At 36.0% G+C, this 20,710-nt stretch overlaps 1 protein-coding gene across 1 annotated transcript in view; it reads right to left on the minus strand.

Annotated features, from left to right (window-relative positions):
- Positions 1-20,710, minus strand: part of LOC137392039 (choline transporter-like protein 1) — a 31,213-nt gene that overhangs the window by 8,941 nt on the left and 1,562 nt on the right. Inside the window, exons 3-14 of the mRNA XM_068078648.1 lie at positions 19,527-19,619; positions 15,100-15,254; positions 12,213-12,437; positions 11,331-11,515; positions 10,592-10,681; positions 9,717-9,862; positions 9,121-9,307; positions 8,291-8,486; positions 7,852-7,992; positions 3,293-3,408; positions 1,616-1,782; positions 525-635 (exon numbers count right to left, since the gene is read on the minus strand). Of these exons, the coding sequence (XP_067934749.1) occupies positions 525-635; positions 1,616-1,782; positions 3,293-3,408; positions 7,852-7,992; positions 8,291-8,486; positions 9,121-9,307; positions 9,717-9,862; positions 10,592-10,681; positions 11,331-11,515; positions 12,213-12,437; positions 15,100-15,254; positions 19,527-19,619 (1,812 nt within the window). The remainder of the gene's footprint in view (positions 1-524; positions 636-1,615; positions 1,783-3,292; positions 3,409-7,851; positions 7,993-8,290; positions 8,487-9,120; positions 9,308-9,716; positions 9,863-10,591; positions 10,682-11,330; positions 11,516-12,212; positions 12,438-15,099; positions 15,255-19,526; positions 19,620-20,710) is intronic.

The following is a 20,710-nucleotide window of genomic DNA, read 5'->3' on the forward strand; positions in this document are numbered from 1 at the left end:
TGCTAATATTGCATTTCTCAACCATCAGTACCATTTCTTTTTTCCAATATCACTTTGGTCGTGGGCTGTATGACAGCGGAATTTCTAGTACTTGGAAAGGATTATACAAAAAATGGAAGGGAGTATACAGTACATAGAAAGGAATATACAGCAAATAGATGGAAGTATACAGTACATAGAAAGGAATATACAGCAAATAGATGGGAGTATACAGTATGTAGAAAGGAATATAGAGCAAATAAATGGGAGTATATAGTACTTAGAAAGGATTATACAGTAAATGGAAGGGAGTATACAGTGCGTAGAAAGGAATATACAGCAAATAGAAGGGAGTATACAGTACATAAAAAGGAATATACAATAAATGGAAGGGAGTATACAGTACGTAGAAAGGAATATACAGTAAATAAAAGGGAGTATACAGTACATAGAAAGGAATATACAATAAATAGATGGGAGTATACAGTACGTAAATAGGATATATACAGTAAATAGAAGGGAGTATGCATAAAGCAAAGACTTACTTCAAAGCTGCTGAGGAAGCAATGGGCAATGAGATAAGAAAATATGGCCACTGCAAGAATTGGCAGAATGTAGAAATTCTTCATACCATATGGAAGATCTTTGTTGTGTCGCTGCAACGACAATGCATCCCGATAAGCTGGCACTGTATTTATAAAGTGCATCATGGCTATTAGAAATATAAATATTGGTAATGCATGTTTAAACATGAAACATACAGTTTACTAAGTCCTAAGACTACTCCAGTATACAGGTTCACTCCCTCCCTCCGATTCACTGCTAGGAACCATGACTAGAACAATAAGATTTGTAAAATTACAACAACATACACACTCAAAACCAGATAATTTTATTTCCTACCCATTCTTCATGCTTACATACATCAGCAAAAAAGTATATGGAGAAAATCAAGAGAGAATGACTCCAACAAAAGCTGACAAAATACGAGGTGTCGCTAGAGAAAGCTGCCTAAATTACAAGACTACTTTGGAAAGAGTAGCTGATAAGTGTTTCGCAATTAGCTGCTGGCACATGGGCAAACAGTCTAAAAGTAGGACATTTTCGTTAAAATATTTTGTCAATCTGCTATAAAACTGCATACTATAACTAGTGAACGCTTAGCAGTTGGGAAGAGATTCATTTTAATAAGTATTTATGTGGAAGAGTCCATTTTATATAACATTTGATGGTTGGAAAAGCATAACAAGTTGTCATAAAACACATTCAGCATGTAACTATTCATGCAACAAGGTATTGCATATTTAGTGTAAGTCATTTTCATGATTTCGTTTTAATCATTTTACAATTTAACCTTAGCTCCTGAATGTCTCACATCTTGAACAAATCAAAGTTCAACAACAGGCTTGAGATTTTTCGTCTCAAGTACCCAACAATTCTGAACACTAACACCTCTATGTCTCTCCCTCTCCTCAACTCTCTCTACCCGATTTCTCAACTCTCTTTCTCCGTTTCAACTTTCTCTCCCCGTCCCCTCGACTCTCTCCCTTCCTCCCTTCTCCATCCTCCTTCCTCTCTCCTCTCTCCACTATACACTATGCAAAAAGCCCACATTTCATATAAAATGGAAACCTACATCAAACAGGAAGTAGGATATGATGGTATTCGCAGACATGATGAGAACCTTGCCAAGGAAGATGACGAAATCGCCAACAGTATTGATTGCGACGACTCTGAGAACATTACTGAGCAAAGTGTTGAAAGCCTTGACCCTTGCCTTGCAGAAATTTGTTGAGCTGATAGCTGCGAACAAATACGAAGGAGCAGTGATGGATGATGGTAAGCTTAAGGATGTTTGTCAAAATCACTTTTCTGTAAAACTAGTTAGTAGACAAACTAAGTCTATAACTATTTTGATGCATAAAAACACTTGCGTCTATTTCTCCTTTACAAGGATTACACGAGCTAAATTACTAGGTTACTTACATGAGCTAAATTTGTGTAATAAAGCACCATAGATTTGATAATAGTTGATATCAATGACCTTTGTGGTTGGTTGTCACTATCGATACAATAGAGTCTGGCTGTAGTAAACAGTAAACGGCTTTACAGGCACATGGCTATACCACTCTTTTCATCAAGTCTGAAGATAACTCCAATTTATGTAAACCATTGCTATATCCAACATATTAGACAACCAGAAGTTGGATTGAATTTTATATTTTCACCAAGCAAAGCAAATTACTAAAAAATACACAGTTAAAAACCATTGACAAAGGCTCCATGTGCACAATAGCTTGGCTAGTCGAGGTGCAGAGCCTAGTTGCAGGCGGTGAGTAGGGTGTGACTCACATGAATGAAAAATCACTGACACTCGAAGCTATGCTTTACTACAATTGTAGCAAATTTATAGTAGCAATTATATAATTATTTTAATTAGATTTTATACAAATAAGCAATGCTAATGTTGCCTATATTTTACATTTTTTTCGGGTGGCACAACTTTGGCCAGCATGCCATCAGTAGCAGCATTTTGGTTAAACCATTTTTTATTTACATCGAGGTAACAGACCGAGTTAATCAAGGAACGTAAAAAAATATTAGCCAGATACCGCTATTAATTATTTTGATGGTGTCGCTTTAAAAGTGCTAAAGAAAGAAACCATAAAGATTTGGAATTAGAACACAGACTTGAATACGCCATAATAACAACTGTTATTTTGTCGTATGGTGTTCCTGAAGAGTTGTCTCATCATTCATCAAAATGTTCTAGTCTTTAGGTCAAATTGTAAACCACATTATGGACAAATCTGAAGACAAGTATACCGGATGGATGTCTATGCCTTAATGACTTTGAATTAGAGTGTAGTTCTGATGATTGTGACGGTCAATCTTATCAGGTACACCGTCACTAAAATCATGGCATTATAACATTATTAGTCATTACTAGATCAATTTTGCTGACACTTTTCTATTGATCACTTTCTTTTAGGGGTTCATAAAGATCAGAGAATGTCAGAGTGGCGGTCAATTAGAGGTGGCGTTCAATTAAAGAGTGGCGCTGTATTTTTCAACCCTTGTCACATAGTGGTGTTTTATTAAGGGCGATGTTCTATTAGAGGTAGCGCTCAAATAAACATGGCATTAGAATAGAGGTTTTACGGTATATATGCATATGCATATACAGAGTTGCCTATAAAAACTCATAATTGAGCTAGGAAATAGGGCTACTTATAATAACATTGATATGGTTATCTTGAGAACATGTAATAAAGGATAAAATATACGTTAACTAGCATAGACATAGAGTTACCTATGACAATGTACGCATTTCTGTTTATGTACTTCATGCACTTCTCAAGGCAGTAGAGGAGGCAGATGCAACATTTCAACATAAACTGAGCGCATTCGTTGCCACTTTCCTTCAGTCTGAAACCAGCATAGCACCATGTAGAACAGCATGGCACAATATAAACGAATACAACTTAGTATAGCACCATGTAGCACAATATAGACCATTATAAGTTATCACAGAACAGTGTAGCCCCATATAACAGTATAATATAGCTCAGCATAATGAAGCATGGCATTATAGCCTAACATAATACAGTATACGCTCCTACAACATAAATACAGTGCACCCTGGGTTACACTTAACTTATTGTGTTATTTTTTTGTCTTACGATGAGGCACACCATGTTTTATCGCGCCGTCATTCGACATTTTTTCGCCATATAACATCAATAAAAATTTCTCTCAAAATTCTAATTTGGCGGTCGGTGTGCTGAATATGTCGGAACAACAAAGATGCCAATATGTTATTTGCCGAATTCCCTCCCCAACGCCTGAAAGAGATACGGTGTTCGCTCTCTTTCAGTTCCACATTATTCGTTTCAATTTATAGTGAAAATGAGTCCGAAAACAAATCAATCAGTGATAAGATTTTAACCGATGACAAAGTTGAAGTTAAGTAAAATACATGCTAAAACTCAGCTTCAAGTGTGTGTTTAGTGAGCATAATTCATTAAAGTTATATTCAACGTTTATGTTATAAGTTTGTCTTGAAGGTAAACTCTCCGTGGTACATATTACACATAGTACTTTGTAATAGTACATTTTATTGCAGATCATAACAATAAATACACTAAAATTACTGCAGCTAACTATTGTTACTAAGGTTAGCATGATAGTTTATTACTAATCTTTAATGTGTACAGTATGTATATAAAAGTTGGATGTTTTTATTCATGATGTCTGCATTAGATAAATACTATAGGTTTCTATACCCCTCTTTACGACCTTGTCAATTCAATGTCAATACAATTCATGTCAGACAGTGAGGGTTCACTGTGAACTGTTCCGAGAACAGTTACGTTATAGGGACTTTACATTCTACGAACAGTAAAACAGATGTAAAGTGCCTAATCCGTTCTAAGTTCATCCTAAACTCACCTTAAACTCACTTAAATGAGTGTACAGTAACTGTAGTCTTACTAATTGAGTAATTTTATCAAACACCTATCTCCTTTTTCCTATTACTTTCAGTCGTTTAGGGTTCATGATTGCGGTACAGTAATACTTCAACTTACGAGTGCTCCAATGTATGAGAAACTTGATATACGAGCCAGCTTTTAAGCAAGTGTTAGCACTAACATACGAGCCATGTTTGAGATACGAGCACGTGAGTCAGTTGCCAAGTATGCCGGATGTGTTTTATGAGAACAGCATCACTCTGTATTTTTTAACTGCTCAGGTTATACTTTTGTACCGTGTTTTTGTGCGCGATTTTCAGAGCAGAATTATGTGAATTAAAAGTACTGTGCGTAGACCGAAAGTTTGCCAGTAAAATGAAAGATAATGCAAAGAAAAGCAAAGTAAACAATTGATATTAATCGAAAAATTATTGAAAATATGCGAAATCTGTATGCGTGATTGAGCTAGCTCAACAATATGACAGAAATACATCCACAATTATCAAACAGAAGGATTATATTCAGGGGATTTAGTTCGCAAAAGGACTAACCATAGTTTCTAAACGGCGCAGCGATCTTCACGACCGCTGATGGAGAGACTGCTCAGGCATGGGATAAAAGATAAACAATTGGCCGGTGACAGCGTAACTGAAACGATGCTATGTGAAAAGGCCGGTTCTGTCTATCAAATGTATAAAAATAGACATTCGGACAAGTTGGCTAGTGGTCGTGCATTAACCCTTTGTGGCGACACCCATGTTTGTCCTGATCGCAACATGTTGAAAGGGCGACAAAGACAAACGTCCTTAGATAGGTCTTGAACGGCCGGCTAGTCGTGAAAGCGAAACAAAAGAAAAATTAGCTAACTAGCGAGAAACTTCAAACTATGAACGCCGAAGAAATTTCAATTACGTTAATTAAGTTAGAAATGAAAGTTTGCTTTTAGGTTTGCTTCTAAGTTTGTCTTTTAAGACTTTGATAAAATCTAAATTTATCAAAGTCAACTGTTGTAATGAAGGATAACTTATATCTCCCTCTCTGGCAAATGCTAGCATTAGCTGCTATTGTATGTACGTAGGCCTAATTAATTTTACATTTTAGTTAAGCACATTTCCTTGCATGATTTTTTATTTGTTGCTTTTTGAAAGCATGTGGTAAATTAGGACAATAACTAACATGTTCTTTCTGTTACAATATCTTGTTTTGAGTGTTTTATTTGCATTTTTTAGAGTATGGAAACCAATCAATATATATTTAATTGTTCTATATATAAATAAATTGCACAAACATGCGAGTAAATTGACATACGAGCTCAGTCTCGGAACGCATTAAGCTCGTAAGTTGAAGTATGACTGTAACTCTAAGGTAAGTGCACACTTTCAATGCCTTTTCTAGACAGCAAAGTCTATTCATCAAAACAAAATATTTTCTCTGTCTAAAATGAGGGAAAACAAAAATGTACCTTTTCTAATATTATACTGTGATAAGAGCAGTGTCTGTCCGTCTATCCGTCGTCTGGGTTAGAAGTTGGAATAAAATACAGTTTTCGACGAAACTCCAACTCGTGACATTCATCTTGGTATAGCAACACTCGAACACTTGCGCTAATCGATGGCCTTTACGGACATATTTCTAAATAATTGTGCAGCTACTTATTCTCTGTGCTTTATAGGCACAACTGACGATCTCTCATGGTGAACTAGACTTCTAGGGTACTAGAGATAACCCTAGATGACATTTCTCTCTCACGTGTAGCAAGAGAGAAAACGATATTTTTAATCGAATCAAATTTGAGAGCTTGCACTGACGTCACACTTTACGTTATATGGATTTTTTTGTTTGTATGAAGCAAAAAATTTACATACATTCTTTATGCTATAGAGAATTTAATTAAGAAGAAAGGTTTATGTTAAAGGAGCGTCTACTGTACTGTATAAATCAACTAGTGCAATACAAAATATTTAGAATAAAACAGAAAATTGCAAAATAATGAACTTATTTGGCTTCAGGATTTCATATACAAACAGAAATACAACATTAGGTGAGAGTCGTCTGCACAATACCCACATGCACACTAACACACTGCAGATTGTATATATTTTCATCACAACTTCGAGCTCGCAAAAACAGCAGCAAATACGTTACGGAGCTATCAGAATTACCGAGATTAAATTTTTCTTTAAAAACTATAAACATGTCAAGACATCTGGTATTCAAAAGCAAGTTGTTTTTGCATTTTTCGCATTTGGCTCGCTGTGACTCGTGTGCTAAACGGAAGTACCTAAAGGCAGCTATTGTTAGTTACTAAATATTACATGAATTCTGACATGAAATGAACAAAACACATGTAGGGCTCTGTTAATATATCATGTCAGAAATCGTGACAGCTTTATTCAACAGGTAGAAAACAACGCGAGGTATTTGTAGCCCTAAGTGTTGTAACAAAAATTACAAGATATAATAAATATTGTAGATACGATAAAATTCTATCTGAAGGTACAGCTTCATTCTTACCCTATACAAATCATGACAACAGTGTCTAAATGCCATATCTGAAATTGACACATGAGGAAGCTGATACATAAAGTGACATACATGTATGTCAGCAAGGGTTTTATACGCTACCAAATTACATGACATTAACAGGATAAAATTGCCTCTAAGAACCTGCCAGACAACTCATCTGAATTACAAAGCCAAGAAATTGAAACATGTCAGCAAAAATTTGCTTAGTTGCAGTAAACATACAAAAGACGAGAAAGCAAATTGCCAGCATGGGCCTGTCAGACTGCTCGTATAAGACGCATGGAAAGGTAACGCAGGGTGCTTTCGGAGTCCTTACCCATATCATGACAAAGGATAAAAATGATGCCTGAAAAGGGTACATGATATGCATTTGTTTAGTACTACTCTGATTCATAAACTTGGAGTTATCCCCTACCTGCTGCGCTCAGCAATATACGACTCGTATATATGACCGACACGGTAATAACTACATAGCATTTGATAGAGATAGCATTTGAAAGAGCATAGAGACAAGCATTTGATTATCATAGCCAAAACACATGAAACCATTTATAAAGATCTAAAGCTACAGCATTGAATAAAGCATTGCCATGCATGCAATTTACTGTCAACAGACTATAATAGCCTCAGTTATCACATACTATTAACTAAAGACTAGGGTAATTTTTCAATTAGATTAGATCAGATTAGAAACTGAACACCCCACGTGTACCTTGATTGCGTTTTATTTAGACGTAGAGAATCAGAAAGCATCTATAATCTTGTAACGACCTCTAAGCTATGCACCTACTTGTTTTACAAGTTGACAGGTTACTAACAGGTATTTGAATAGCCATGGCATGACACATTTTCAAGCACCTGCTGGGCTACTCACTTCTTGTCAAGTTTCATGAGAAGGTATCTGGGGATACGGATGAGAGTGATGAGGAAGGAACCAAAGGCAGCGGAACCAAGGTGATAGATGACGGTGCGGCTGGTAGCTTTGCATATGGTGCAACTCAACGTCTTCTTGTTTCTGGCAAAACAAAGAAACAGACAAAAATGGTTTACAATAATATTTGGACAAGTGGTACTGGTGTGCTTAATTTTCTCATATTTTGTAAGTTCCCGCTATGTACATGTAAGATACTATTAGAAAAGCTTTGAGCTAAAGAAAAATGCATTCCATACAATCTGTATTAAACTATAACTTTATAAAACAACAACACAAAAGCAAGTTGTTGCTAGTAATAGTTACAATCGAAATATAAAATATAAATACAATTACTATTGCCATGACTACAACAGCCATTGCTAGCTGATAAAAAACAGACCTTGTGAAGAACCAGTCAGCCACAGTGCCAGCTATTATCAGCTCCTGAACAGCAATTGCAAACTCTATCATCCACACGACGCCGATAATAATGACCCATCCAAAGTAGCTAACTGGGTTTTGGTTGACAAAGTCTATGGCATTGTGTGTTCCATTTGGACCTCCTTCTCGCTCCATATCGGCAACCTTGATATCAGCTATATAAATCGCAAACATGAAAACTTTTATTCTTATGAGTGATAAGATAGTTTGCGCGTATGTAAAAAGATAATTACCGAAATTTATTACATTTTGATGTGAAATCTACACTGAGCTTGTAAACACTAACATTTTAAAACTAAATCAATCCACACTAAAACGTTAGTCCAAAAAGGTCGATTTCTCTGAAAAGATTGTTAGGAAATCAGCTAAAGAATAAGTATGTTTTTAACAAGAGACATCTATTACCTCTTATTTCATAAGCCATTGTCATTACCAAGAGACTGATACTATAGTACTTCTAACAGACTAATACTATAGTACTATTAACAGATTGATACTATAGTACTACCAACAGACTGATACTGTAGTACTACAAACAGACTGATACTATAGTACCACTAACAGAATGATACTATAGTACAACTAACAGACTGATACTGTAGTACTACTAACATATTGACACTATAGTACTACTAACAGACTGATACTATAGTACTACTAACATACTGAAACTATATTACTACTGACAGACTGACACTATAGTACTACTAACATACTGATACTACAGTACAACACTATCAAAGAAAAGAGACAAATTAACAATGGAATGAACAATAGAGTGATACTTACTCAGTCCGGAACAGAATATAAGCATTATAATGCCGACAGCGATTACCACGCCTTGAAACAGATAAGTCCAGATGGGCTGAATAAGAATGAGTGGAGTGTTCTCCAAGACTCTGCCAGCCTCCTGGAAGAGCGCCACAGCAAGCTGCAACCTCTTCCGCATCACAATGATCACTAGTAGGAGAATCACCTGGTGACAAACAAAGGTAACCGCAGTAACTCATCTGAGGTATTACCATTGCATGAGCAGCTGATACACTGAAACCTCTGTGCTCGACCTCCTTCTTACCCCCCCCCCTTAAGCACTCAATAAAAAAATTTGAGTAAAAAATGAATCTGAATTCAAACAGATTTTCGGAGTTCAATTCGTGGAGTCAAGCCGGAGAACGAAAAGCAAGAATAAAAAGAGCCGATTTGAGACAAACCCTTTAGCACTTCTCAGCAGTTTAGTAGGCGTCTATTTGACTCGGACTGTTAGCAAAGTAAGACGTGCAATTCGTTTGGATGTTTTGCCAGTTTTATACATGTTTGATTTAGCAAAGGACAGATGCAGATATCCACTGACAATCAATGCAGTTCAGATAGTGGCATGTACTCACAGTCAGTACTGTAGCTGTGATGCTATAGACCAAGAAGGCTGTCTCAGCGTCCACATTTAACTGTATGATGGGCACATTGTGTGTCTTTTGTTGATCAATACCTTTCACTAGTTGGTAGTAGACGACCCAGAAATATACAGTACCACCTGCGAGATGAACAACAAGGAGCAACTTGAGATTAAAGGTGAACTAACACAAAATTTTAATAGATTTTATTAGAAAGTGTCAGTATTTTTCTATCAATTGCAATTGCTTTTGATGTTTGAGGTGATCTGACTGCCAGGGTGTTTCAAGATTAAAATCGACAAAACTTGATCACGATTAAAATGCTCAGAAGAAAAATATGTCCGAAATGATGTCACTATTTGCTACCATTGTTATAGTTGATATCGGCTATTACGTTCAAGTTGCAGCGTTACGCGTCTTTATTCTGTCAGTCTCTTTGCAACTATAGACATCATAATCGTACTTTCGCTTGATCTGAGTGTTTTACCCGCAATCAAGTTATGTCAATTTTAATCTTGCAACATCCTGGCAGTCCGATCACTTAAAACCTCAACAACAATCGCAAATAATATAAAAATACCGTCACTTTTGATAAAGTCTGCTAGATTGTTGTGCAAGTCCATCTTCAAGTCCTGTTTTCATAGAATTACTAGAAACTTCATCATAAACCATTACAAAAGGAATAACAAAGAATATCAAGGGCATCCAAGGCACTCTCATTCCCTTGAATACAATCAACTGGTATACATCATGCATCAACATGTACATCGTGCATCAACTTCGATTAAAAGTGCAATAGCAACATCTTTATCATTACCTAGAATGAAACAGTAACTATTTTCCACTTACGATACAATTATGATACTTACCAACAGCTACTAGGGCAGTGGCTATCACTATGAACCAGACAACGACCTTGATAACAAATCGTAACAGAAAGACCAAAATCAGCGACATTCCTAAAACAAAATGAGAACAAAGCTCTACTCAGGTGCTGCTTAGATCTTTCATTTTAAAAAAGCATGTCACCCAAAATTTATATATTAGGGTTGGAAGTTGCAGAGGGTAGGTATGCTTTCAATGAACACTCCAGATACAGTGGACACCGCCATACGACATAAATGTGTTCTGGTGTTGGGATCGTTAAGACGAAAATGTCGTATGGAGGGGTTGAGGAACCCATAGTAAGTAGCTAATGCAAATACCCCCAGTAAAAATCATCAAAATTCTATGTAAGTACTGTACATATTACAAACTAGATGCAAGCTCGTATGCAAGACATCAACTGCCGAATTTGAATTTCGAGAGATATTTTTGTTCATGTAATATAATGAGGAAAATGCAGTAATGAGGGGTTGGAAAAACTTTGCGTTCCACATCGTAAGGCGAACAAACTGTAAAACAGGGACGCCGTAACCCGGTGGTCCACTGTCTCCTATTACCGGCTAATTGTATGGGTGTCAGCAACATGGCAGAGAACACCTTGCATATACCATAGCAAAAGCTAGAAAGGCTTGCTATATCAAGGTTATGAGAATTGATTTTAAGCCAATCAGAGGCTTATGTTGGAGAAAATGACAAGATAAAAGAAGACAAGTCCAAACTCACCAAGAGCAGTTCCCAATAGGATCAACAAATCAAAGCGAACGTCAATGAATGAGCGGCCAATCTCGTTGAAAAGATTATATTGAGCAAAAAAATTGGTGAAATCCCCAATTATTGTCTCATTTATCAGCTGTCCAACTGTATTAGTCAGAACATCTTCAGGTATGCAACGACCGAGGAGCGGCTCCCTAAAGCAAACATATCAAACCTTAGCAACAATGTCACCATCAAATAATGTCATCGCAATACCCAAAATTCACCATCTTAACACCAATATAACCATCACATGAAGTCATTACAATACCCAGAATGCACCATCTTAGCACTAATATAACCATTAAATATTGTCATCACAATACCCAGAATGCACCATCTTAACACCAATATAACCATCACATGAAGCCATTAAAATACCCAGAATGCACCACCTTAACAACAATGTCACCATCAAATGATGTTATCACCAGTACCCAGAATGCACTATATTAACACCAATATAACCATCAAATGATGTCATCCCAGTACCCAAAATGAGGCCAAACTGCCACACCAAAGGACCACAATATATCCCCAATTGATGTACTCCCTTGTACCTCAAATAATAGCATTGTATGAGAATAACTTGATAAATTGAACAAATGAATACATTCCCAAAAGTGTAAAAGTTGTTATTTTCGCAGACAAGCAAACTTAGAATGTTAACAAAGGCAGTACTACATACTAGTTTTAGGACAAATTCATGAAGGATGGTGCGCCAGAAAGTCGATCAGTTCAGAAGGCTGACCTTTCCTGAGATAATAACCTCGCCTTGATATTATACATATTATTCTTAAAATCACAAAATGAAAAATGTTTTAGAAAGGTTACGAAGACCCAATTACTCACTCTACAGGAATTTCAAAGGCAGGACAATCGCCAACATAGAAGAGACCGTTGGTCTTCCGTCTAGGGTAGTCCTCAACAGGTACGTTGTAGTTGCAGAGCAACGAGCCTGTCTCATTCGCAAACTTATATAGGTCAGGCATATCTTTTATCTGCCTAGTCGGACACTCCTTGACACAAATGAGATATGAGGTCTTGAGTTGCAAATAGTTCAGGAAAAACTGGTAACTAGAAACAGAAATAAGAATGAGAAATAAAATAAAATCGCAAATGCGGACATTTATAACATTTTTATCTGGCATCGGGATGCTCTTAAGATGTCAGAAGGACTGGTAGCTAGAAACAAAAGTGTGAGGAAAAATAAAATCACAAAATTTTATCATACATTAGAAATGCTTGACATATATTGCTAATGTCTGATAAAATTTATATATCTAAATATAAATCTATATATATACACTGTAAAACCTCTATTTGAGCGCCACCTGTAATAGAACGCCACTATAGAAAAAGAGTTGAAAAATACAGTGCTACCCATTAATTGAACATCGCCTCTATTTACCCACCACTTGGTCATTCTTTGGTCTTTACGAACCGACAATAGAAAGTAGAAAAGTATCCACAAAATAGTATTACTAATGAGTCGGTTACACTAATAAAAATTAATTCTTTCGTTGTTGCTGTAGTGGTTGCCATGATTTTTGTGACAGTGTACCTGAGCAGATCGATCTTCACAATCATCAGAACGACACTCTGATTTGAAGACACTATGGTCTAAGACTCTAAATCATATCCATTATTTTCAGATTTGTCCTTAATTTGGTTTACAATCTGACCTGAAGACTAAAGTGTTTTGATGAATGATGAGAATACTCCTCAGGAACACGTACAACGTAATATGGCGTATTCTAACTTTAAAATTTTTAATGTCTAAAGCTTAAAAATTTTATGTCCATTTTCGAACTTCAAAGCTTCACAGTTTTCTTCCTTTAAAACTTTGAAAGTGACATCATCAAAATAATTAGTAACTGCATCACGCTAACATTTCATAATCAAAGCACTAAATAATCAAGTAATCGTATTACTTTGACAAATATATGAAAAACGGTTTAGAAAAAACGCTGAGGCTAACGGCATTAATGTCGATCCGCCCGAAAGAGAGTAAATTATAAGTGACATTAGCATTACTTTGCCAATAAAAGGGTTAAATTTATCTTACCAAAATTCTAATGCGCTAGTCGAGATATATAGCGCCACTGTGTTTGAACGACATCTTTAATAAAGCACCATATAGAGGAAGGGTTGAAAAATAAAGCGCCATGGCATTCAAATAGTGGTTGTACGAGTATGTATATAAATTATATATATATAAATAAATAGACTTATATTTAGATATATAAATTTCATCCTTTCATATATATACTTTTATTGAGCAGTCAATAATCATTTTTGTAAAAAAATGTTATTTTCATTTGGTGTAACAAAAAAAACAAATAAGTAAAGCCAAGTGGTGTCATAATCGGGGGAAAACCAAAATTATGCACGGAAGACTTAAAACTTGAGATCATAGAGCGCCTTTGAATTCCCATTAGTAACTTTTGGAATACACATGAAAAATAACATAGGTTACATGACAAGCAACCACTGAGCCATGCATACCCACAGTTGGAGTTATCCTCTATGTGACAAATAACCAACATGGTAACTATCCTATTAGTATAGGGAAACTTAAGAATGAATTCAGTAACGATTTAGCATTTGGTAAATGTGTCCGTTACATGGCTGTCAGTCAGTTGTTATAGCCTACAAAAATTAAATATCAAGATTTTAGGTTACATGTTTCAATGACACCTCATAGAGGTACACTCATGGAGGTACACTCATAGAAGCACACTAATAGAGGCACACTCATAGAGGTACACTCATAGAGACACACTCAAAGAGGCGCACTCATAGAGGTACACTCATACAAGTACACTCATAGAGGTACACTCATGGAGGTACACTCATAGAGGCACACTCATAGAGGTACACTCATAGAGGTACACTCATAGAGGTACACTTATAGAGGCACACTCATAGAGGCACACTGATAGAAGCACAGTCATATCACTGTCTAGGAGGGCTCTACATGCCAATGTCTGCCCAAATAGTCGCAAATTCGCCATAATCCGCTTAAAACTGTAAAATGTGGGGGTTCACGATAGGAAATCTACGCCTACGTATATGGTTGGACTCAGAAATACCCTTGGCAATGAGAACCTGAATGCAGTGTTAATCTAGTATGTATCATGGCATGTATCTAGTATGTATGTCATGGCATCACGATCAGCCAAACATACAAGCCGCGTAAAAATGACTTCCATAATTGGCAGAACTAGTCACTCAAACCAGAAGTGTCTCCATTTAGCAATGCACAAAGCCTCCCTTCTTCAAGCTGGTGAATCTCAGTCTAGAAAAAGTACGTTTCTCCAACGGCTGGTGACGAAATCGCATCTCGAAGCAAGAAATTGTCTTGCCATTTTGATCTATACGATGTAGTGTACAATAAATAGAGTACAAAGTGTACAATACAAAAAATAGCAAGTGTTAAATAGACAATCAATTGTTTATACAGGTAACCAGACTATAGAAACTTATCACCCCTAGAAATCCTTTGAAGAGTGCTGGTGATTTGATATAAAGAATTACATAAATATTTATCAGAGGTGCGGTTTTTCCAATACTAAAATTACACTAGTGGAAGTTTCCAGATTCTGTATGGAACTAATAAAAACAATTGTTTTGGATGCTTCTAACTGCAAAAGCCTTCAAGTACAATGCTTTATTGTGACATTGATACATAATTTCAAAGACTTCCGATATGTTAGCGTTGGTGACCAAGACTTACGGTCTATCAGTCATGTCTTGATTGACATATGGATGGCCAGTGCCTACAAGTTCTTGATGATTGTTTTCCACTCCACATGTGTTCCCATAGTCATCAAACCCGTTGAGGAGACGCTCTACCCTCCCAAACAGAAGGCAGTAAACCAGTATACCTATCTGTAATATCAGAGAACACTCGAGTCAAACAAAAAAGCTTAATGCCTTACAGAGAACTGGCTCTATTATGATGATTTCACAAGAGTTTCTCTAGTGTCTATTTTGTGCACGTCCGTCAGGTATTTAAAGTGTTGAGTCAAATGAATGCAGGTCAAGGTCAAGTTATTCATCACAACCAAATTATCTCACCCTAGAAAAGTCGAAGCTATAGCTAGCTGTATTTGCATCGACAAAAGCAAATATGAAAAACAAATAAACTGAGAAAATATTTACAAGAAATAATTAATTTTAAAAAATTATCTTGTAAGAGAAGACTATTACAAAAGTTTTACCTCTTGCCCTTAATGTTCAAAGCTTGGTCAGTTTTAGCTGTAGTCAATGTGAATGGACTACAGCTAAAACTGAAATCTCAATATTCTTGTGAATGAATATCAAGGGCAAGCATTAATTACCGTATATAATTATATATAATTATTAAGTATAATTATATATAATTTAGATATAATTACTTATATATACATAGTCATATGTATGTATGTATGTATGAGAAAAGATAAAAAGTAAGAGAAAACATGATCTAAAAGTCACTACAAATTTGTTTCGCACAACCACGCTCTTCAGGTGATAAGAGGGAAATGATCTTTTTGGCTGGTATGAATGTCTGAAATGGATTAGATGATTTTGCTGGAGCACATGTTTGAAACAAACATAGCCTATGCTGCTATACTATATTTCTTAATTTATATGACATTAAATTTTAGGCTACACGACTTGATATTTCTTAACCGGACTAGATAATAGTTAAGCATCATCAGTTTAATAAAAAAATTCTGAATTGAAATGTAATGGGCAATTAAAAGATTTTAATGAGTTCATCACTGAGCAGCAGTAACCGAACCTTCAAAAGTTCTTTTTTTAATTTTGTATTCAATGTGATACCTTCTTATTAATGAGTTGAAACTCATCTAAACTAAATTTGGAGAAGTAAAACACTACAAACAGTGTTAAAAAGATAAGCTTGCTGGAGATGATCTAGAGTTCATTCACAGGTAGGTGCTACCTTGGTGTCATTCTAAGATTAATCGAATTTTGTGGTCTGAACTCAATTAAAATCAAACTCAATTCAAATAGTAATTCAAATCCTTAAATAATAGTGATAATAATATGGACAGCATGATCCAACGAGCTCAGCTTGGAAGTTCAGTTGTATTGACTGGAGTGAGTCTAAAAGGAGTGCAACTTGCACCAAAATACTAACCAGAGTCTGTGTCGTAATTACTAAACCTATATAAATATATATATATATATTGTATTGTATATATATAAATCAGTAAACCATGACTTCCTCTTTAGTAATAATTGTTAGAGCTTTCCCTGGTAAATTCACAAAACAACTTTACAAGCTTCACGGAGTAACTCTAGAATTCCACAGGGTAAAACAGCTAAATTGTCAATTGACTTACAATCCAGGACGACAAAGTGAAAACTCAAAATTTGCAACAAAAACCAAACCTAATAATATGTTTGAACACTTGTTAAACACTTCTCACTGGGTAGACAATATAAAAAGACAAGATTAGTGCAGCGGGAAAGTAAAACAAAGAAAACATTCCAAGCCTCCAATCATAGCGCACTCGTAGCCTGTTGCATTCTACAATTTTGACCTTGATTATTAAACCATCTAGCTAAAGCACAGCTATGGTAGCTATTCCATTTTGTACTACTGTAGTTTTAAGTTTAGACCAAGTTTGTGTAGAAGGATAATTTTAAATAGCCTACCAGCCACATCATAAATAATCTAATATAGACGCAACGTTCGACACTTTTGGAGCTAAGGCTTCTATATATGAAAAAAATGTATACAACTTCTCTATCACATAGTTACTATATCAGTTTCAAGATTACTGTAAATAAGGCATTCGAGTGGTTGACATTTGATTCTAGTCAGGAAGTTGCTTCAGCAATCATTCCCACTGGCTGTAAAGGCTTATTTCAGTTAAGGCACAACAGGAAATACTATGTTTATTATGGTTTAATCCTTCGCATTGAAATAATAAAATTAGATAAATGCAAGATGATGTTATTACAACCCAATCACCTCTTCACATTGTCTTGGGAGTTTCACGATTATTAGTTGAAACTAGTAGTGACAAAGATTTACGTAGAACAGATGATAGGTGAATATTTAACTAAGAAAAAGTTGGTGAAATTGATTAGGAGATGCAACTAAGCAAAGTGGAGACAATCCACAAATGCCCATACAGACATGCATCGAGCATAAGGGTTTCAAAACCCGAGTGGAAATTGTCAGAGACAAAGCGAGTGGCTCCGAGGAGAAGTCGACATAATTGTGCAACCCGACACACAGAAGCTTGCGTGCTCACTTCTATGTAAACCCACATAAGCTGTGACAATAGGGAAGTCATTGAAGATGCGTGTCTGAGTTTGTAGGATACAGTTTCACCTGTTACTACTTGCCATAACCTCTCATTGCATCAAACAGTGACACACATTATTAGTCTTCATCATTGCTCAGCCATGCAGAGCCTTTACTCCCAAATGATTACGCCTGATCTAATGGCAGTTGTATCCATTAGCGATGAAGTGGGCTACCACTGGCTATAGCGACCTCAATAGAGTGCATATAAATCCATAAGATATCTATGATTAGCGATTTAAAATGCACAAAGACTACTATAAACTAAGCCTGGATAGAGGAAGACTAAAGGATAACAGCAGGCCTGCAAACGTGCTTCTAAATATATTTCACATAAGTGCTGACACAAGTTGCTGACAGGAGTGCTTCTAAATTTATTCCTTTTGATTACTTGTATTCAGATCAACTTCATAGTTCGTCGAGGAGTCTGGAGACATAAAACATTTTTTCAGAGAATTAGTAGGAAATTTATGTTAGCTTATCTGGTACTCGGGTAGATAAATGGGAGAAAAACAGAAATATGTAGACCGGCTCTACTGTCACTCGCTAATACTGAAGGCGGTTCACTGAACCTGACATACTAGTACAGGGTATTCTGAGTTTTTTTGAGCTAACCTTTAATTAGCATTAGATTAGCATTTTATCGGCCATTGCGTCCTCCCTCATGCATATCAATTCTATGAGTCAAACCTATCCGCTCCAGAAACTATTCTGTCATCTCTTTTCTATCAAATTACTACGTAGGAACTTTTACCACAAAACCTGTAGATTATGAGTCAATCTCTGTAATGTTGGTTATTCGTTGATTGCAAGATTGGTTAGGTAATGCAGGAAGTCCTGCCAATCAGGATTTATAGAAAACATGTAGGTGGGAGGCATGACTGGTTTGTTCAATGCCACTGATATTAGTTACCCAAAGATGAAATTACACAAAACTTTAGTAGATTTTATCAAAAATTATCCATATTTTTCTACCATTTGCAATGGTTTTTTATGTTCGAGATGATCTGACTGCCAGGATGTTTCAAGATTAAAATCGACCAAAACCTGATGGCGGTTACGATGCTCACAAGAAAAATATGTGTCCACAGTTGATATTATTTATTGCATTTAAGTTGCAGCGTTACGCGTCTCTATGCTGTCAGTCTCTTTGCAACTATAGATGCCGTAATCGCACTTCCGCTTGACCCGAGCATTTTAACCACAATGAAGTTTTTTTCAATTTTAATCTTGAAACATCTTAGCAGGTAGATCACCTCAAACATCAAAAACAGTCGCAACTGATAGAAAAATACTGATACTTTCTGATAAAACCTACGAAAATTTTGTGTATGTTTATCTTTAAAGGTGAACTTACACGATTGAAGTGATGCAAATGAAAATAACATCGATATAAAGCCAAGACATCAAGCTTAAATTTATGTAATTTTTGTCTTTGTAGACTTACCCAGTTCAGAGATATAATAGTTTGAATGAGGTCCTTTTTTGGAATGTTCAGAATTAAGCAGAAGTGGGATTATGACATCTATAATTGCACTTTGGCAAAGTGACTCGTAATGCTGCAACTTGAATGCAATAGCTGATCTCAATAACGAGAGAGACAAGTTTGCAGCGCAATTAGTGACATATTTTTCTTCCGTTTTTAACCCCGATCAAGTTTTGTCGATTTTAATCTTGAAACATACTGGCAGTCAGATCACCTCAAACATCAAAAACAATCGCAAATAATAGAAAAATACCAATACTTTCTGATAATATGTACTTTATTTCGCTGTATGTTCACCTTTAAACAATGCGAATGCACGTCTTTAGCTAAAACAAAAGGCAAAGCTTACCATCCCTGCCCAATAGAGGCCGAATACGAGGCAACATGGTATATCGGTACAGGATCTTTTCTTCACTGGGTTGCCTAAAGGTGGGTATTCTTCCTGAAAAAGAATAAAGACATCTTTGAGAATTAGAGATAATAAATATACAGACATGTACATTAGTAATAGAGATCAATGAAAGTATACCGTTAGCCAAAAGAACCAACAATATGTCCCAAGCGTGAGGTCATAACAACATCACAATTGGTTTAATAAAAGGGGTTGCGAGTATCTATACTATAATTCTAATCAGGAGTACAAGTCCTGTCAATAGAAAATACATATAGATTTACCGCTTTCTCAAATCAAACTGATAATATGAGTATCTCACCTATGGACTCCTCGTGAAGGATATTGGACAAGCACCTGTTCGACAACCAGCTGTTGGATAACTATTTTATATTAATAATCTTTATAACAAATAAAACATTTGCACATCTACAATAAAGCTGTGAACTCGAAAACATTAACACATTTCTTATGTAACCAAAGTGAGTATACCACAGCTAGGAGAGTGATGAACACAACAGAAATGTGATTTTGCTAAAACAGTTTAAACTATTTTACTGTCTAGTAACCTGCATTATAAACTATCGCTGACCGCTGAAGTACTATCTGTTGCCTACAGGCAGCAGCTGTCACCTTATTCATAAGACTACAGAGCGCAAACTTGCCAGCCCAAAATACAAGATTCTCTCACCTTCCAACAACACTAACACTGCATTGCAAAAAGCTAGCCAAGTTATCTAGGTACATAATAGATAAATCGTTTACAAAATGCTGAAGAGATCAATTTAGATCTCAGCCAAAACAATAAAGCATGTCTTCTCAGCCAAAACAATAAAGCATGTCTAGCTTTTGGGTTGATCAAGCACTTTGCTCACTGATCTCACAACTAAAAGAGGGCACCTACACGAAGCTGACATTTCGGCTAGCAGTCAACCTCTATATTTCTGGCAAAAGAAGATGATTAAGGGTGAACACCCTTCCTATCATCAAGTGCATAACACAGAGCGTGCCGCATTGACCTCTGACCTTGGAGTAAAAACTAACTCCGGACATAAAAATGCTTCTTTTGTTTTTTTCCCCTCCCGAATTACTCCAATTATTTTTCAGATAATGGGTTGATCAGTAACGAAGCCAATACGTTT

This window comes from Watersipora subatra, chromosome 3 (assembly GCF_963576615.1).
Source record: "Watersipora subatra chromosome 3, tzWatSuba1.1, whole genome shotgun sequence".
NCBI classification, from domain to species: domain Eukaryota; kingdom Metazoa; phylum Bryozoa; class Gymnolaemata; order Cheilostomatida; family Watersiporidae; genus Watersipora; species Watersipora subatra.